A 15,922-nucleotide genomic window follows, 5' to 3' on the forward strand; every position below is an offset into this window, starting at 1 on the left:
GTGAAACTGTTCTTGGGAGTTGCTTTCCCCTTGTGTTCTCAAAGGTATCCTCGTGTCCCTCAGTCATATGAGAATTTTGGAGTACAGCTCAGAAGTTTGGACATCTCTGAAACAACCATGTAGAGATAATGCCACTTGTCATATTGACAGGGGCATCCCGTGGTAATCCGTGAAGTTAACAGACTGCATTGCAGTAGTGGAGTAGGCACAGGAGGCTGTGATTTCTTTCAGTTTCTGACTAAGAGAGAGTTGATAAGAGTTAGTTTATACCAGTATTTCCTTGAAGCAGATTGCCCATTGCTGATTCTATGACTGTGCGAGGACATAGGAAACATGGACATTTTTTTCATTTCAAGGCATCAACAGTATAGGTTTCCAAATGGTCTCTTAGGTATGTCCTTCTCCTTTTGTGTAACATCTGATGAGATCAAGCCTGTGGCCTGGGGAGCATGTGACGCTCTCTTTTTGAGGCCATGCACCTTTCTGGCAGAGTGAAAGTTGGAGTTACTGTGTTACTTCCCTCTGCTGGTCACACAAATTATATTTATTTTCAGCCACACTTTAAATTATGCCTGTCCCTGCACATGTGGGTCCTTGTCCTAAGGTGATCTACCTGTCTATCCCATTTTGAATCTTTCTGCTTTTATTTGGCTATTAGTATAGCATGGTCACAAGAATTATTAGTTTAAGCTCCTCTCTGCTTTCTTGAATCCTTGAAGAACAAGATATATGACAGGGTCATTTCCTCCCCCATCCTCATTGGTTATTTCTCTTTTGGACAACTAATTTACTGCATCTTCTTATCCATGCCATTTATTGCTTTGAATTTCATTCTTAATACACATCTGCTTGGTTTTATGAGTGTCCTTGTCCCAAGAGCAAGCACCCTGTAACTCTAATCTGACAAGAGTTTATTACATTGCTAATGGTTGCATATTTCACATTTCTTTTACTTGTTTCTTATTTAGTATTCTGTGTCCTAAGGTCAACTGGCTTTAGGGGTCCATTTTGTTTGACCGAGACATCTATCTGTGCACAAGAAGAGAAACAGCCATGTCAATACCTGTGGCCAAAACCTGGGAAGTGGCATAAGATGAGCATGACATATTAAAACAAATTTTTCTGAAAGCCTGATTTCAAGGATCACTAAATCTAAACCAAAACTGTTCAGTTATCTGGAATCTCAAAGCAACAAAAATGTGCAAGATGAATAATAAATTGTTTTTCATGCCAAGTTCTTACTTGAGGTCTGAACCTTCCAGACCATCACAAATCAGAGTATAGATTTTCTTTAGAGACTTAAGTCTCTAAAGTCTTCAGTTTATACAGTGCTCCTTGGAGACAAAAGTCATAGCAAATTACATTGATAAAAAACTACTTATTTTCTAAGACAAACATTCAGTTTATCACTGTCCATTATAATGAAACTACATTGTAGCTCCCTGTCTCTCGCTATCACAACACAAAGTAGCTAAGATCCCAGGACTCTGGGATTTTAATGAGTATTACAGATTTTTTTTAAAAAATGTTTTGGCTATATAGAATTACGAATGTGCATAGCGCTTCAGAGTTCATTGAGGAAAGCCTGTTCCAGTTCTAAGCAATTTACAGTCTAAAAGAGGTATACAACACCAAACAGCGACTGGAAACGATACTGCAGCATAAATCAGTGAGAGTGTGGTAGAAATGTAAGACAAAACCCAGCAAATTTCATCCTGCATCCTTCATCTGTAAAGTCAGTAAGTCTTTATTCTTCTTGGGTTAAATTATACTGGTTAAATTATAATGGTTCATTATACAATAGTTTCATAAAAAAACTTTTCACGTTTAAAGAAAAGACTATTTGTCTCAGATCGTATCATAATTCCTGATATCATAACTATTTTCTTTCTGAAACCTTTTGCAAACTGCAGAAGCATGGTACCTTTTACCATGCGAAAATACAAACTGATACCGTGTATCTGTTCTCGGTTTAGCTCTCTCTCACACATTCCTCATCTTCGTCTTATTACAGAGGCCAATGGTCAAAGTGGACACAGCGTGGACACAGGCAAATATTAATCAGACAAATGTTAAGTGATGGAAAATGAAACAAAAGAGCAGGGGTGAGTTAAGTGTCACAGCACTTTTCCAGCTTACCGTTAGGAATGGCTGACAGCTTTCCTAAGGTTTCATTCAAAGCTCTCAGGAGAATGGACTTCTTCTCATCAGCGTCTTTCAGCCTGTTCTGCATGCTGTCCAGGTTATTCCCCTTTTCTATAAAAAGTGCACATAGTACAGAAGCTTTAACTCTTTGTTTCCACTATCCTTTCTTTGCACATAATTTAAAATGCATAATAATGAGAAAGTCATTTATCATTAAGATACTATATTGTGTAAGTAAGGAAGTCCAATAAAACTGGTTGTAGGGTTCATTGATAACCTTCTTCTGCTTCTTTAAAGTTCCCTACTTCCATGGTATCTAAATGCTTGAGTTCTTGTACTGTTGTATATTTATCAAGGGTTTTCCTAAGGTGTACAGGGGAAAGAAAAAAATTACAATCACAGATGGTATGATTTATGCAAATTCACACAATAACCCACTGATAGATCCAACAAGTGTGATGTTTAGTCATAGCTTTGATTCCTAGATTAAGCTACTACTGAAATCTTCTTCTTAAGGGGGTTGTCTGGGATGAATGAGTTGAACATAGTCTGAAAGCAGCAAGATCGATAAGGTCAGCTTACTGTTGCAATTAGATTGGACAGAGCCCAGTTCTCTGGGATTTTCTTGCAGATAACCATTGTTGACATAACATCTGAGGAAAACACATGAGATCACCCTAGCACTGATCATCAGTATGAGGAGACTACGCTAAAAACAGGTTATTATGAAATAAACATACAAATTTTTTTGGGAAACAGCCCGCCTAGTAAATAAAACTCAAAGCTAAGAATTTGTTCAAACTGAAGAACCAGTACAAATCAAAGGCATAGGTGTGTCATATTCGGTACGTTACAAATGAAACGGATGTTATCCTTTAAAGGTAAGTTCCTATTCTTCAGCAGTTGCTTTGAATAGAGTTTTTTTGAACAGTACCCAGCATAGCAATAATTTCTCAAACTCCCATCCAGCTAAGCTTTATGGCTATTTAAAAAGACTTCATTTCAAAATTTAGAACTAAAGTTTGACACAGAAAATGCCAGTTAATGCTTAAACTACTATCTTAAGGAGCATTTTCATCATTTCGTCATATCAATATGGAACTCTTTGGAACAGACAGCTGGTAATTTCTTACCTTAAAGGCATGCCCTATTAGCAAACTAATTCAACATGACTGTGCTTGATAGCAGGAAGAGGAGAATAATTTGTAGAAACAGAGTTCAGGATACAAAGTATGAATGTGACCTTTGGATATGTGACAGATTATTGAAAATAAACACCTAGTTTTTGGATGTTTATCCAAGTAGATACTGAGATAGGAAAACACACTGGAGATTAGGTTTCTCAGTGAATTATAGCCACATACTTGTCAAAAATAAAAAGCATTTCTTTTTCTTAAGGGGCAATATTTAGATATATCACTGGTACTCCAGCATCTCCAACAGCATCAGAGCTGTAACCCTTTTGTGAGAGAATAAATAGAATAATGGATTAAAATGAAGGACTGTGGTGTGGTTCATGTTCCACAAATTCTAAAATGTAAGGCTTCTTAAAACTAGATGTGCAAGAAGCAATTCGTAATGAGAAAATCAAACAAAATGTATATTACCTACATGAAATCATTAACTAAATTTTCCAAGACTTTAGCAAGACTGAAATAGTGGATGAAATTTAAATGAGACTCATACTTTTGTTGTTAGGCCCTTTGAAATGTCATTCAGGAAGAAATCAGTTTGCTTTATTTAAATTAGAGCAACACAAAGGACTGCAGGAGTGCCTGGAGGTAGCCTTCATTCCTGCAATGTCCTGCAGAGGAACAGGACATTGCTATGAACTGTAAGAGGCACAGTTAACACTAAAGTAAAGTTGGGAAGAATCATATAAATTATAAGATCACCCTTCTCCTCAAAAACACCTTTATTTTTAAATGACAGGTTTTGTCTCCACTGATGAATGAGGCTACTGGTAATGCGATGTTCTTAAACTAGGATGAACTCATGAGATTCTGGTCTTAAATGCTCTGAGACTTTATCTGACTTAATTTCTTGTTAAGCAGTAATACCAACAAAACTGTTTTAATTTCCTCCATTTAATTCTGAAATTATGGTCTGCCTCATATTTCCTTGGTGTCTCTGGTGCCTTTTGGAACGTTAGTGTTTATAAGGTGTGTTAATATTTCTGAGATATTTGATTAATTTCTGGTGGTGGTGTACTAACTTTGTTGAATAGTCTTAAATTATCTTTTTTTCTCCTCTTTACTCTGCCAGATCCAACATTATGCTAATTACCCCCCATTATATTTCTGAAGAATCATGTTTCCAGATTTCCATTTTCAGCTTTGTAACCATAGCAGCAAACTGATTTTTATGGATTTTAATAAGGGAAGTTTCCCTAGAACTCCTGAAATTGAATACTGAGACTCCACCTGTTTAATATTTTTTCTTTTAATTCCTCAAATACATTTTAACCGTGTTTTTTAAAATACTACAATAACAAAGCCATAAATAAGTGCCCTGAGGGAGGCCCTTACACAGAGATGTGAGGAGATATAAGGCCCATGTCAGCTTTTCAAGGAAATTGTTCATTTTGCACAGTGTTATTAACATGAAGTTGTATTTTGAAGTAACTTCCCATCCTGTAATCCAAATGGCCTCTTCACTAAACACTGAGTTAATTTTGTGTATGGATCACTAACTGAACTGACTTCACTTCAGCTTTTCCCCATCCTTTAATTATCAGCATTTATGAAAAATGCTGGAGCTATGATTTGAAGGCCTGAGATCCTCCAGTTAATCATAGAGGCTAGACAAAATACAGGCAGCTACAATCTAAGTTTTTCCAAACTACATAGCTTATCTGACTTGGAAGATGTTAGTGGGTCTGCACTGAAAGATGCTGGGCACTGTCAATTCACATTAAAGTGTAGGTTGAGGAGTATCCTGAGAAATTCCTCTGAATCCTGTTTCCACTTGATTAGCTCTGCACAGAGATGGCACAGGATGCCAATCAATGCACTGTTTATTGTTCAAATCAACAAAACTATTCATGCATCACTGAAACTAAACCCTGAAGAGTAAGCAGAATCCTGAAGGACTTTGCAGGTATGGGCCTTTAGGTTTTCTGGCTTGGTTAACATGAACAAAGATTTTCAATTTCTGTTTGTATTTCCATGGTTAAACACAACATTACAGAATAAAGCATCATCACTTTTTCCTCTTAAGTGAATAAACTGAAATAGGTCAAATGAAAAGAATAAAAAAAAATCCCTACACTCTTATGCTTCATTAAGAACTCACTTAAGAACTTTTAGTTAATTACCATTTATACACAGTGATCTCTTTTTACAAGAGACGAGTATTTACAAGTGTCTACAGATCACATACATATGTGGCACTGGTTAATTACTGACGATGTGCCACCACTGCAATGGTAGTGGAAACAGATGCCTTCTGATAGTATGATCAAACGCGGTTTTCCATGTGAAACTGTCCAAGAAGATATCATAGGGCTATGCTACCCAATGTGTATCCCCCAAAACCAGAATAAAGGTGGAAATCTATCAAGGAGCAACATAAGCAGCTGTTTTTATTGATTGGATACTGACAAATTAACTGGATACTGACAAAGGCAGTTACAAACATCCCTTTCTGTTATCTTTGTTTTGCTTCTTCCAAACAGCATTCTGGCTCCCCACAGTCTCATCCTATAAAGAGGAAGATGGGTCACAAGCTAGATTTTTTTCCCCTGAAAGAAGCCAGACCTAGAAATTGGCATTAGGAACAAACAGGGGAAAGAGACATAACTAGAGAAATGCAGCTACTGATGGTTAACTTTTTAAAAAGACTACTTTCAGCACTGACTGCAGTTTTTTGTATGAATATTATGTTGGTCATCAAACTAATGCAATAATTTGCTGAATGCAATATGCCAGGTCAGCAAAAATACAAAGCAAAGGAGAATACACAAACAAGGGATTTAGCTGTGCCTATCAGCTGGAAAATGTTTTAGCTAAAGATATTCACATGTTGCCAGACAAGACAAGTCCCCCTCAACTTGTCAATTCTTAAGCAAAAGAAATGACATGAGCTGAATTTCAGTAGCCACCTGACATCAGTCTCCAGCTGAAGAGGAGTTTATACATCTTATTTTCGCTTTTCATTGATCAGTTTTAACAAAGTCTGTATATAGTCTCAAATATGCACTGGGGCAGGCATATTTTTTAAAACAGTAAAATCAAAATTCTAAGGAAAAAAAATTGCTCCTGGCAAACTGAAAATCCCTCAAGGCAAAGAGAGAATGAAGCTGGCAGGCAGCAGCATTCACTCATTTGTAGCCAAAATTTCAAAACTCCTTCTTAGCCAGAGCATTACGTACAGATTTTGCTTCTCCCACCAGGGTTATTCCTTCTAACTCCTAGCCCCACACAGAGAGAAATGACTAAATCTCCATTTTAATAGCTTCTGTCAGAAGCTTTGCTTTGTAAGGACTGTTTCAGCAGTTTTTGGTGGTAATATAAAACATTTCCATGATTAACAGCCATTTTATAACTAGGGTAATTGGCCACAAATCAGGGAAATGTCATAATGTAGTAAGAAAATACTCCCCCCCCCCTTCCATCACAACCCAGACTGAATTTCTGGAACGTGTATTAGTTGAGTGGCTTACGGGTCTTCATTACTGTAACTGTAGTGCAGACAGAGAAATTTTAAACTAATGATTACTTCTGTCTATGAAACCTTTATAGAGTGCCCATCATCCATCCTGCACTTCCAGTTGAGACTCTGAACAGGGTGGCTTTGTAAGAATTGTAAGAAAATATCATTCTATTAGTTTTACACTCAACTCCCACTTTCTATCCTGGAAACACCAAAACATCCAGAAGGGATTATGCTCATAATACTAATCACATCACCTCTTCAGAGCAAAAGAGGCATGGGGAATAAAAGAAATCTTTCATTGCATTTTATTCGTATGCATATGCATTCTGGGCACAATGTTAACTGATCTCCGTGGGTCAAGCTGTGGAGCGTGGCCATGTTTTATCAGATTCCAAAAGGTGTACTGTGAAAAGTTCAGAATGTTTATCTGCATGAAGCACTTTAAGATATATCAGAGACCATCAGAAAGCTCCATCTCATTACCCTTCAGTATGGGGCAAGAACATAGACAAAGCTCTAATACGTGCATTTTAAGCATGGATCCCTGCTTGCATTAGGATTACTTTATGAATCTTTAGACTGTTTAGACCTTTGCTTCTGAATTACGAAACTGTTATCAACTTAAATTCTCACTGGTGTAAAATGGGAGAATAACATACTTTTTTCAAAAATCTCTGAAGTAATGTCTTACTGAGGTTGTAATACATCTTTTCTCAGGGTTAAATTGGACAGTCTTGTGGGCACATGGAACTGACATATATCCAAGTACAGACACTATTTTATTTTGTCCTTGAAAACAGGGCACAGTGCTGTGTGGAACATGTGATTCCTCTGATGTAACTGCCCAGGGAGCACACAAAGCTATGGACTCCGCTCTGTGGCACCTAGTCTGCTCAGAGGAACGCTGCAGCAGGGAAGAGGCAGTGCTGCCATTTTAGTGTTTCCTAGACGCTAGCCACCACAAACTGCAGCAGTTTGCATTCCAGAAAAGGGCACTAACAGCATCCCTATTCATTCTACTTCAGCCACGTTACTTAAATTGCACACTGGCCTCCCCTTGAAGTTTTGCGATTTTCTGTAACATATTTACTGAAACATGCCCCTCCAGCCCTAAATCTGTACTGAATCTGGCAGTAAAGAGTTGCAATAAAACACACCCTAAATATATATCCAAGATTTACTGCTAACTGCAGACACATTTTTTTCACAGAGCTGCTACAAGAAAATAAATGTTTTTAACTTTCAAAAAGTGTATGACAGTGAAATGTAATTAATGACTTTATGAAACATTATGCTTTATGACCTTATTAAACAGTATGTTTACTTGTTAAATAGTTTCGCAGTTGGAAATCCTAGAGCTGCCAAAACTAAATGAAAGTGTAGTAATAGCCAAAAGATGACTCTAAGTTGTACGGATCTCATCCTTCATGCTGTATGCTTTTCCTAATGCATCTCCCAGGAGGCCAATGAAAATTTTGTGTGTTAAAACCTGAAAGACGGGGCTCTATTATAAAAATTTGTCTTGTTTCTAATAAAAAGTATTTTAACTACTCTAGCATGACAGGGAAGCTTCAGGCATCATCTCTGTGACAAGCAGTTTAAATCTCAACCTCGAATATTTACTGTGTGTGATTTTGCTAGTTCTGATGCATGAAACAACAAAAAAAACCCAGCTTGATTTTCAGATACTATGATGAGCAAAAAATATCATATCATAGCTGTTTTCCTCTCCTCGTCTTTATTTCTTCCAAGTCCTAAATCTGTTTTCTCACATAGGTTTTCAAGTGTTATGCTTTTCCCATCCTTGTGGTTACTTCCAGGTTAACCCCATTATAGCTTCAGCCAATTGAATCAGATTAAACTATAATGTATCTAGTATGAAAGAATTTTTCAAAAACTACAGTGGCTGGACACAAGCTTCTCAAAATATACACAACAAAATTTCAAATTACAAAAGGGAAGGGATTACAATGTACTAAATTGGAATAAACCACAAAGTTATCAGCTTGAACTTACTCTGTCTAGACTAATCAAAATATTACTCAGTATTTGGATGAAAGACCTTCAAAACAGTTGCACGGAAGACTCAGTTAATTGATCCTCCTGTCAGACTTTACTACACCAGTGGCAGAAACACTGTATGCTCCTAAGTTGCTTTCTTTGTTATATGTAAAACCAAAGCAATTAAAGCAGTGAAGTTTAACATTTTTCACAAAGGCAGATGTGTGAAACTCAGTGTTGGCCTGCTTGAAAGTGGGTAACTGTATCATGCTTATTTCCCCTCAGGTTTAGTCAAAATAAACTATTTTTTCAATTCCTTTCTAAGACTGCTGTGGAGAAAGAAGTGTTGAGTACTGTTAAACAGATGCTTCGTAAGTGCTGCAATAAGTATTTTCTTAGAGGACCTATAAAACAATCTGTCTGGATAAAGATGCAAGAAATAAACTGCTTTTGGTTGCAATGATCAGAAGATCATTGAATCATAGCCTCAGAACAAATATTTGTCCAAAGATAATTTTTCTCCTTCTGACCAACAGTCATTCCTCACTGATGTTTGTCTAACCTGTTTTCAAAAATTTGCAAAGGTCACATCTCTCTAATCTCCTCAATAATCAATTCCAGTACTTCTGTATTTTAATTACAAGGAAGATTTTCCTAATATGTGATCTGTATCAGTGCATTTGAGATCATAGAATCATAGAATCAAAGAATCGTTTAGGTTGGAGAAGACCTTTAAGATCATCAAGTCCACCCGTTAACCTAACACTGCTAAGTCCACCACTAAACCATGTTGCTAAGCGCCTCATCCACACGTCTTTTAAATACCTCCGGGGATGGTGACTCAACCACCTCCCTGGGCAGCCTGTTCCAATGCCTGACAACCCTTTCAGTGAAAAAGTTTTTCCTAATATCCAATCTAAACCTCCCCTGGCACAACTTGAGGCCACTTCCTCTTGTCCTATCACTTGTCACTTGGGAGAAGAGGCCAACACCCACCTCTCTGCAACCCCCTTTCAGGTAGTTGTAGAGAGTGATAAGGCCTCCCCTCAGCCTCCTCTTCTCCAGGCTAAACAACCCCAGTTCCCTCAGCCGCTCCTCCTAAGACTTGTGCTCCAGACCCCTCACCAGCTTCGTCGCCCTTCTCTGGACACGCTCCAGCACCGCAATGTCTTTCTTGTAGTGGGGGACCCAAAACTGAACACAGGATTCGAGATGCGGCCTCACCAGAGCTGAGTAAAAGGGTACAATCACTTCCCTAGTGCTGCTGGCCACAGTGTTTCTGATACAAGCCAGGATGCCATTGGCCTTCTTGGCCACCTGGGCACACTGCTGATATGTTAGTCTTGTCTTTGGGGAAACCTTGACATAACTGAAGAATATTAAGTAAGTCCCTACTCAATTGTCTCTTTTTCAGTCTACAAATTTATATTATTTCAATCTCTCTCCTCATCTCTCCTCTGCTAGGTCTCCAATTAGTCTTCATGATATCTTCAGGACTCTGCAAACCACCTCAGCCCTCATGAAGTTCAGTGCCCGGGACTGTAGCTAATAACTTAGCTAAAGCACTAGGAACCCTGAACAGAGTAGAAGGATTGTTTCATGTGTTTTGGAAAGCCATGCTCCTGTTCATGCATTCCTCTGTCACATCTGCCTTTTCCACCTCTACCCAGCACATGATCCATGCTTCTTTTTAGTCGTGTTCTAGAGAAGTACTATCCATACAATTGCTCCTCATCCTGCATTTCTGCAGCTGATTATTCATTGTGCATGAAACACCTCTTATGTGTCCATACTGACTATTGTCCTACCTTTGCACACTATGGCATTCACCAATAATACTCTAATTTATTGACGAGAAAATATTAAGGATATTATAACCACAGTCTGACCTGAATTACCAGCTTTTACATCTCACCAAACAGCATAGTTCAAAACCCTTTTTCTTTTTTTCCCCAGTGGAAAATATTGACTAGAAATTAAAGTTGTTTTATTTTTCACTGGGAAACCAAAGTATTTGGGGTGGAATCTACAAACTTTATGATTTGAGCTGCATTTAGACATGTATTTATGTTTTAGGAACAAAGAAATATTTTTTTATGTGTGTGAAAATAATAGTTTTTCTCTAGAGACATGTTTTTAGTTTCATTTTTTTAAGAAAACACTTAGCAATTCCCTCCCATTACTCTCTGTTTGGCAAACATATTCATTCTACCTCCCCATGCCTCTCTTTTCTGGCACAATCCCATAAGCATCCTGAAGACATGTAGTATCTCTGACTGGCATCACAAACCCTGCTTCTGTATTGACAAGAATAAAAATTTAATGCTGGGCTGGTTTGCGTACTAATTTTCTGCTACAGCATTTAGTAAATCAGAACCAGTATTTCCATTCCCCTCTCCTCCCCACTTACTCTTGCCCTTACTGTAGTTAGCAAGAGAAGACCAAGGCTCCATCCTCCTCAGCCTTCCTGTCCAAGAAATGTACAGAAGGGACAAGCATCCCTGCACAATGCCTGGACCCAAAACAAGAGAATCTTTTTCTTTGATATATTGGTTCAATTTCAAATCAGATAATGAATTATATTTTTTTCTACTAATACAGCTTCTTCATATGGGAAGTCCAGCAGTCTCACAATGCTTTTCTTGTATTTAAAGGGCCTGAATGCCATATACTGCACATACCTTTCACAACATTTTCTAACATCTTGGCTTCATTAAGGACCCTGAAGCTTTTCTGAAGAGAGCTCTTGGCACCATCCTTCAATGATCCTTGAGGGCCAGATGTCTGTAGACAAACAAGCAGTGTCATACATACAGGGAAGTCTGAAGTCATAAAAGATATATGAAGATGATCTAAGTGAACAGTCATCTAAATTTTCAGTGAACGTCAGTGTGCTCTGAATTACATATCGCATTGCTGTTATATTGGTCTACAAGAGACAAAAGAAGAAATTCTCTAATTAATTTCCTTTTGTTTTTACGGGAAGCCAGATCTCCTTTGGAATACCAGTGATGACTTTAATAAAAAGAGAAAATGTTTATAGTGTTAAAGAAACAGGTTTGACTCTAGGAGCAAAACTTTGTCCAAAACAAACAAAAAGATATTTCAACTTGAACATGGGTTTCTCCCTCCAGCTATGGACACACCACCATGCAATACAGTATTTCTCCCTAAGAGCAGCTACAGTACCTTTAGAAGCCAGACTGGATCTGATGATCCAAATTCTAATACCAACAACAGAGATGCCTTTGTGGTTAAACTCAAGAATTGCAATTGCTAGGTCAGTAAAGAAAATATGATATAAAAGAAATAGAGTTTAACAAGAAGGGAAAACTGCAGTTAATCTGAAAGAGTTTTATTAATAGATAACCATCCTTCATCATATCATGGTACTTAAAGAGCTTTCTTTTGAAAAACATTCATCTCTATCTTCAGTGCAGAGACTGATTAATAGATAGAATGATTTTTCTAAATTAGATTAGTATTTTCAGTTGGTAGGAAATCCTTTACGTTCTGAACCACTTACTGTTCAGTTTGTAAGACTGAACTCAGGTCACACATCATACTGAATACATTTCTTTGAGAATACTCCTGACAGCCAGATAACATTCTATATTAGTCATGGGTCACAGCCTTGTAACTAGTATGTAATTAAGAAGCAGCTACTTTTCATTTTCCAGGGCAGATACATATATCCAAAATTAACTGTGTGTCAATTAAATGACACAGTTATTATTGCTATTCATTATTTATATAATGAGCAAGCCCAGAGGTTATATTTCGCATACTACTGAATCTCTGTTGTTTTTTGACGACACTGTAAAAACCATATATTGGACTTGCCCATTTCTTTTTCTTTTAAAAATCTTAGGGAACACTTTGGATACTTTCAAAATTCAGAACCAAGGTTTTTGTTACAGGTTATCTCATGGCATATGTTGCCATGTCACAGGGATATAGCTATTAAAGATTCCTTGTATTCATACAGGATGTAAAGGTATGCTTAGCTTTCATCATAGGCCAAGTGATTTTAAAAAGTAAGGCCCACAGGACTGCCGTATTTCCAAGCTCACCTGAAATATTAGGCTGTGTACACAAATTTCTTTCAACATCAACAGAAACGATAAGATTTGAAAGATGAACAAAATTAGTTTCCTATAGATTTTCTTTATCACGTAATACAAGTAGCATTGGTAATAGAAAAATACATATAAAGCCGGGGGGGGGGGGGGGCGGGGCGGGGGGAGGACTATCCAATTAAGCAAAAGACTGCTCCTGAAGGAAGAATGTTTGGCCAGATTTTGTGGCAGAGGCACCTGTCAAATCAGATAATACTTTTATATTCCTTTTCCCATTAGCAACAGAACCTAGGATATGATCACTCTGTGACCATAGACTTCAAAAATAATGATTTTTATTGTTATTAAATGACTAGGCATGGATGACTGGCTGTTAAAGCAGTTTATATTCAATACAATGAAGTTGGAAGGCCAGATTTACAATGCAAAACCAAGAAGTTCATCAAACCAGGGACAGTAATTGGGCATTTGCTGACAATTAGTCAGAAACAGATTTCAGCATAAAGTTAATACTAGAAAAGCCCCTTCAGAGACAAACATACTTGTACTGATTAAAGGCTGTATTTTATATTTATTTTAAAATAATTCTGAAAGGGAGAATTAATCAAGACATCTGATGCAAACCATACTTTTATTGCCAGCTCTTCTTGTGGCTCATAAGACGTCGAGTTATGATGAAGTCAATAATGAAAAAACCAAACATTTTCTGGCACCGTGTGAGGGGAGTTTGTGTGCTTGTGGCAAGCCTGGGTTATGATGAGCCCTTTTATGATTTAATAAGACTGAGAGCCAAGGGTTTTTGATATTACTTTCTAAATTGGGACACTTGCTATAAAAAAGAAAAAAGAGTAAAGCTAGATTGTGATTCAGGATAAATTGGAAAATTGCAGGGCCTCAGGAATCTAATTTGTTCTAATTCTGTCTCTTCCAGAGCATCCATAACCTGGGGATGGTACCTTCCTCACCCTGTGCCTTCTTTCACGCCCCCTACCCTCCCCATGCAAACTCTGTGCAGCTTGACTGCTTGTAGCATCTTGTGGCAGAAGTGGGATTTCATTATGATCTATCCAAACAATGCAATCTCAATCATCGTTTAGAGGCATAAGTGCTGTTATAATAATATAATACAAAATGCTGCCACTGAAACTATACATCATCCTTAATGGTCTGGTTTATTTCCTATCCATGAGTTAGCAAAAAATTTAACAAAGTTTAATAGAAAAACATCCATCAAATTACAGAAAAACTATGAATTCATAATTAGCAGACAATTTTGGGTAAGGAAACAATTTAGGAAGAATATCCTCTCTGTCTTCCTTTTTCTGGTATTTCAATGAATCTTGAAGTCTGTTTTTGTCAAACAGCCCAGCTTCTGCAAGAGTGGCAGAAAGATTTCAGTTCAGCCCATAGCCTGGTGGGTTATGGCACTCTTCTGGGATGGAGGAGATCCCTCCAGATCTCCCGGGGTGATTGTGTGAATCGCTGACTTACCACATCAACAGGGAAATGTGCTACACACCGCAAGTTTGCATAAGATCAGCCATAGTCACAGCATTCTGTGAAGACTCCCCCGACAGAGCATGCTGGGCATGATCTGAACACATATCAGAATGAGAATTGCTGAGGAATTTGCATAAAGGAATTTTGTCTGAGGTTTCATGAATGGATGTAAACATGAAGTAGGCACTAGTTGCCCAAATCTGCTGACATGTTGGTAATTTTGGTCACATGCAGAGGTACAGCTCCAAGCATGGATGTAAATGCACTGGAACAGTTTTGATGATCACATACTTGAACTTACACACATACAAGGTGTTTCATAAACATAAGTGCTAATCCATATCAGTTAAAAATAGTTCTGCCTTATTCTTAAATTAAATTATTTTCTTTTCACACACACTTTTATCCTGGGAACTTTTCATCTATGCAAGAGTTAGGACTACTCTCATTTTTACCAGTCCTGAAGACAGCTGAGTATTCTGAAGTACCAAAATGTTATGAATGATTTGCACCTCACGATATCCTCATGAGGAGGATGGCTAGGCAGTTTTATGCCATTACTACGTAAGGAAACCTAGACACCCAACATAAATGTTGGGGTACCACTACAAAGACAGTCAAAAGCAAAGAAGGAATTAGGACCCTAAGCACCTACCATGTCACCTGTGGTCCCAGTTACTAGCCTCTAAGCCCTCTCTAAAAAGTGCAAGCATAGTTACACTTTTTCAAGATGTATTGTAAAACTGATTCTGATCTGTGAGACACAAGCTGGATGTGTTAATATGACGCCTCTCTTCAGTCAGTTACTGCCTTGGCTAAGTAATGGGATGTTGAAGCTGCTTGAATGCTAGAAATTTCTCACCTGTGATAAATTTATTTTGCTTTTAAAGGGGAGACCAAATCCATCATAAAAAGCTCAGGAGGAATTTTTCTGTCAGATTTTTAATACATTTTTTTCCAGTCATTTATCAGCCTTCTGTAATCACGATGGATTTTAAGCATCTTTTTGTTCTTGTTTTAGCAACATTAGCTTAATCTAAAAACAAAGTAATTTTCCCATTACAAACCAAAAAACAAAAAAACCCTGAGATATCACAAAGGTTCTTGTGAATTATTCACTCCAGTGACATACAGGGTGGAATCTAAAACTCAGTCCTGTCCCTACCATCTCTAGTTCATGCACCAGCTTGCTGCTGTTGAGAAACCTTCCTCCCCCTGACCCAACATTATAATTGGCCAATGGGAAAGGCTAGGATCAGGGATGCATGTGGGCTTCAGCACTTTTCTCTGTTATCTGCTAGCATCCGGAGATCAGAGTCTTTTACAGAAGATAGGCACCCACAACTGCTCTCAAAGAAGAGAACATGGCTCCACCTTTCAAAAGGAGGGGAAAGACATGATCTCTGTCTTCTACACAGGGTCCTAAGAAGCGCCTTCTCAGGAAGGAGGGGACACAGTTTCTAGGGGCTTCTCAGTCTGAGGGGGCTCAGATCCACAAATGGTGCCTTCTAGAAGAGTGCTTGAACCACGGTGCTCCAGAC

General features: G+C 37.9%; 1 protein-coding gene across 1 annotated transcript in view; it reads right to left on the reverse strand.

Annotated features, from left to right (window-relative positions):
• Positions 1-15,922, reverse strand: part of LAMA2 (laminin subunit alpha 2) — a 287,602-nt gene that overhangs the window by 52,230 nt on the left and 219,450 nt on the right. Inside the window, exons 41-42 of the mRNA XM_059831458.1 lie at positions 11,484-11,586; positions 2,140-2,256 (exon numbers count right to left, since the gene is read on the reverse strand). Of these exons, the coding sequence (XP_059687441.1) occupies positions 2,140-2,256; positions 11,484-11,586 (220 nt within the window). The remainder of the gene's footprint in view (positions 1-2,139; positions 2,257-11,483; positions 11,587-15,922) is intronic.

Source organism: Gavia stellata, chromosome 2, assembly GCF_030936135.1.
Source record: "Gavia stellata isolate bGavSte3 chromosome 2, bGavSte3.hap2, whole genome shotgun sequence".
In the NCBI taxonomy this organism is placed as follows: Eukaryota; Metazoa; Chordata; class Aves; order Gaviiformes; family Gaviidae; genus Gavia; species Gavia stellata.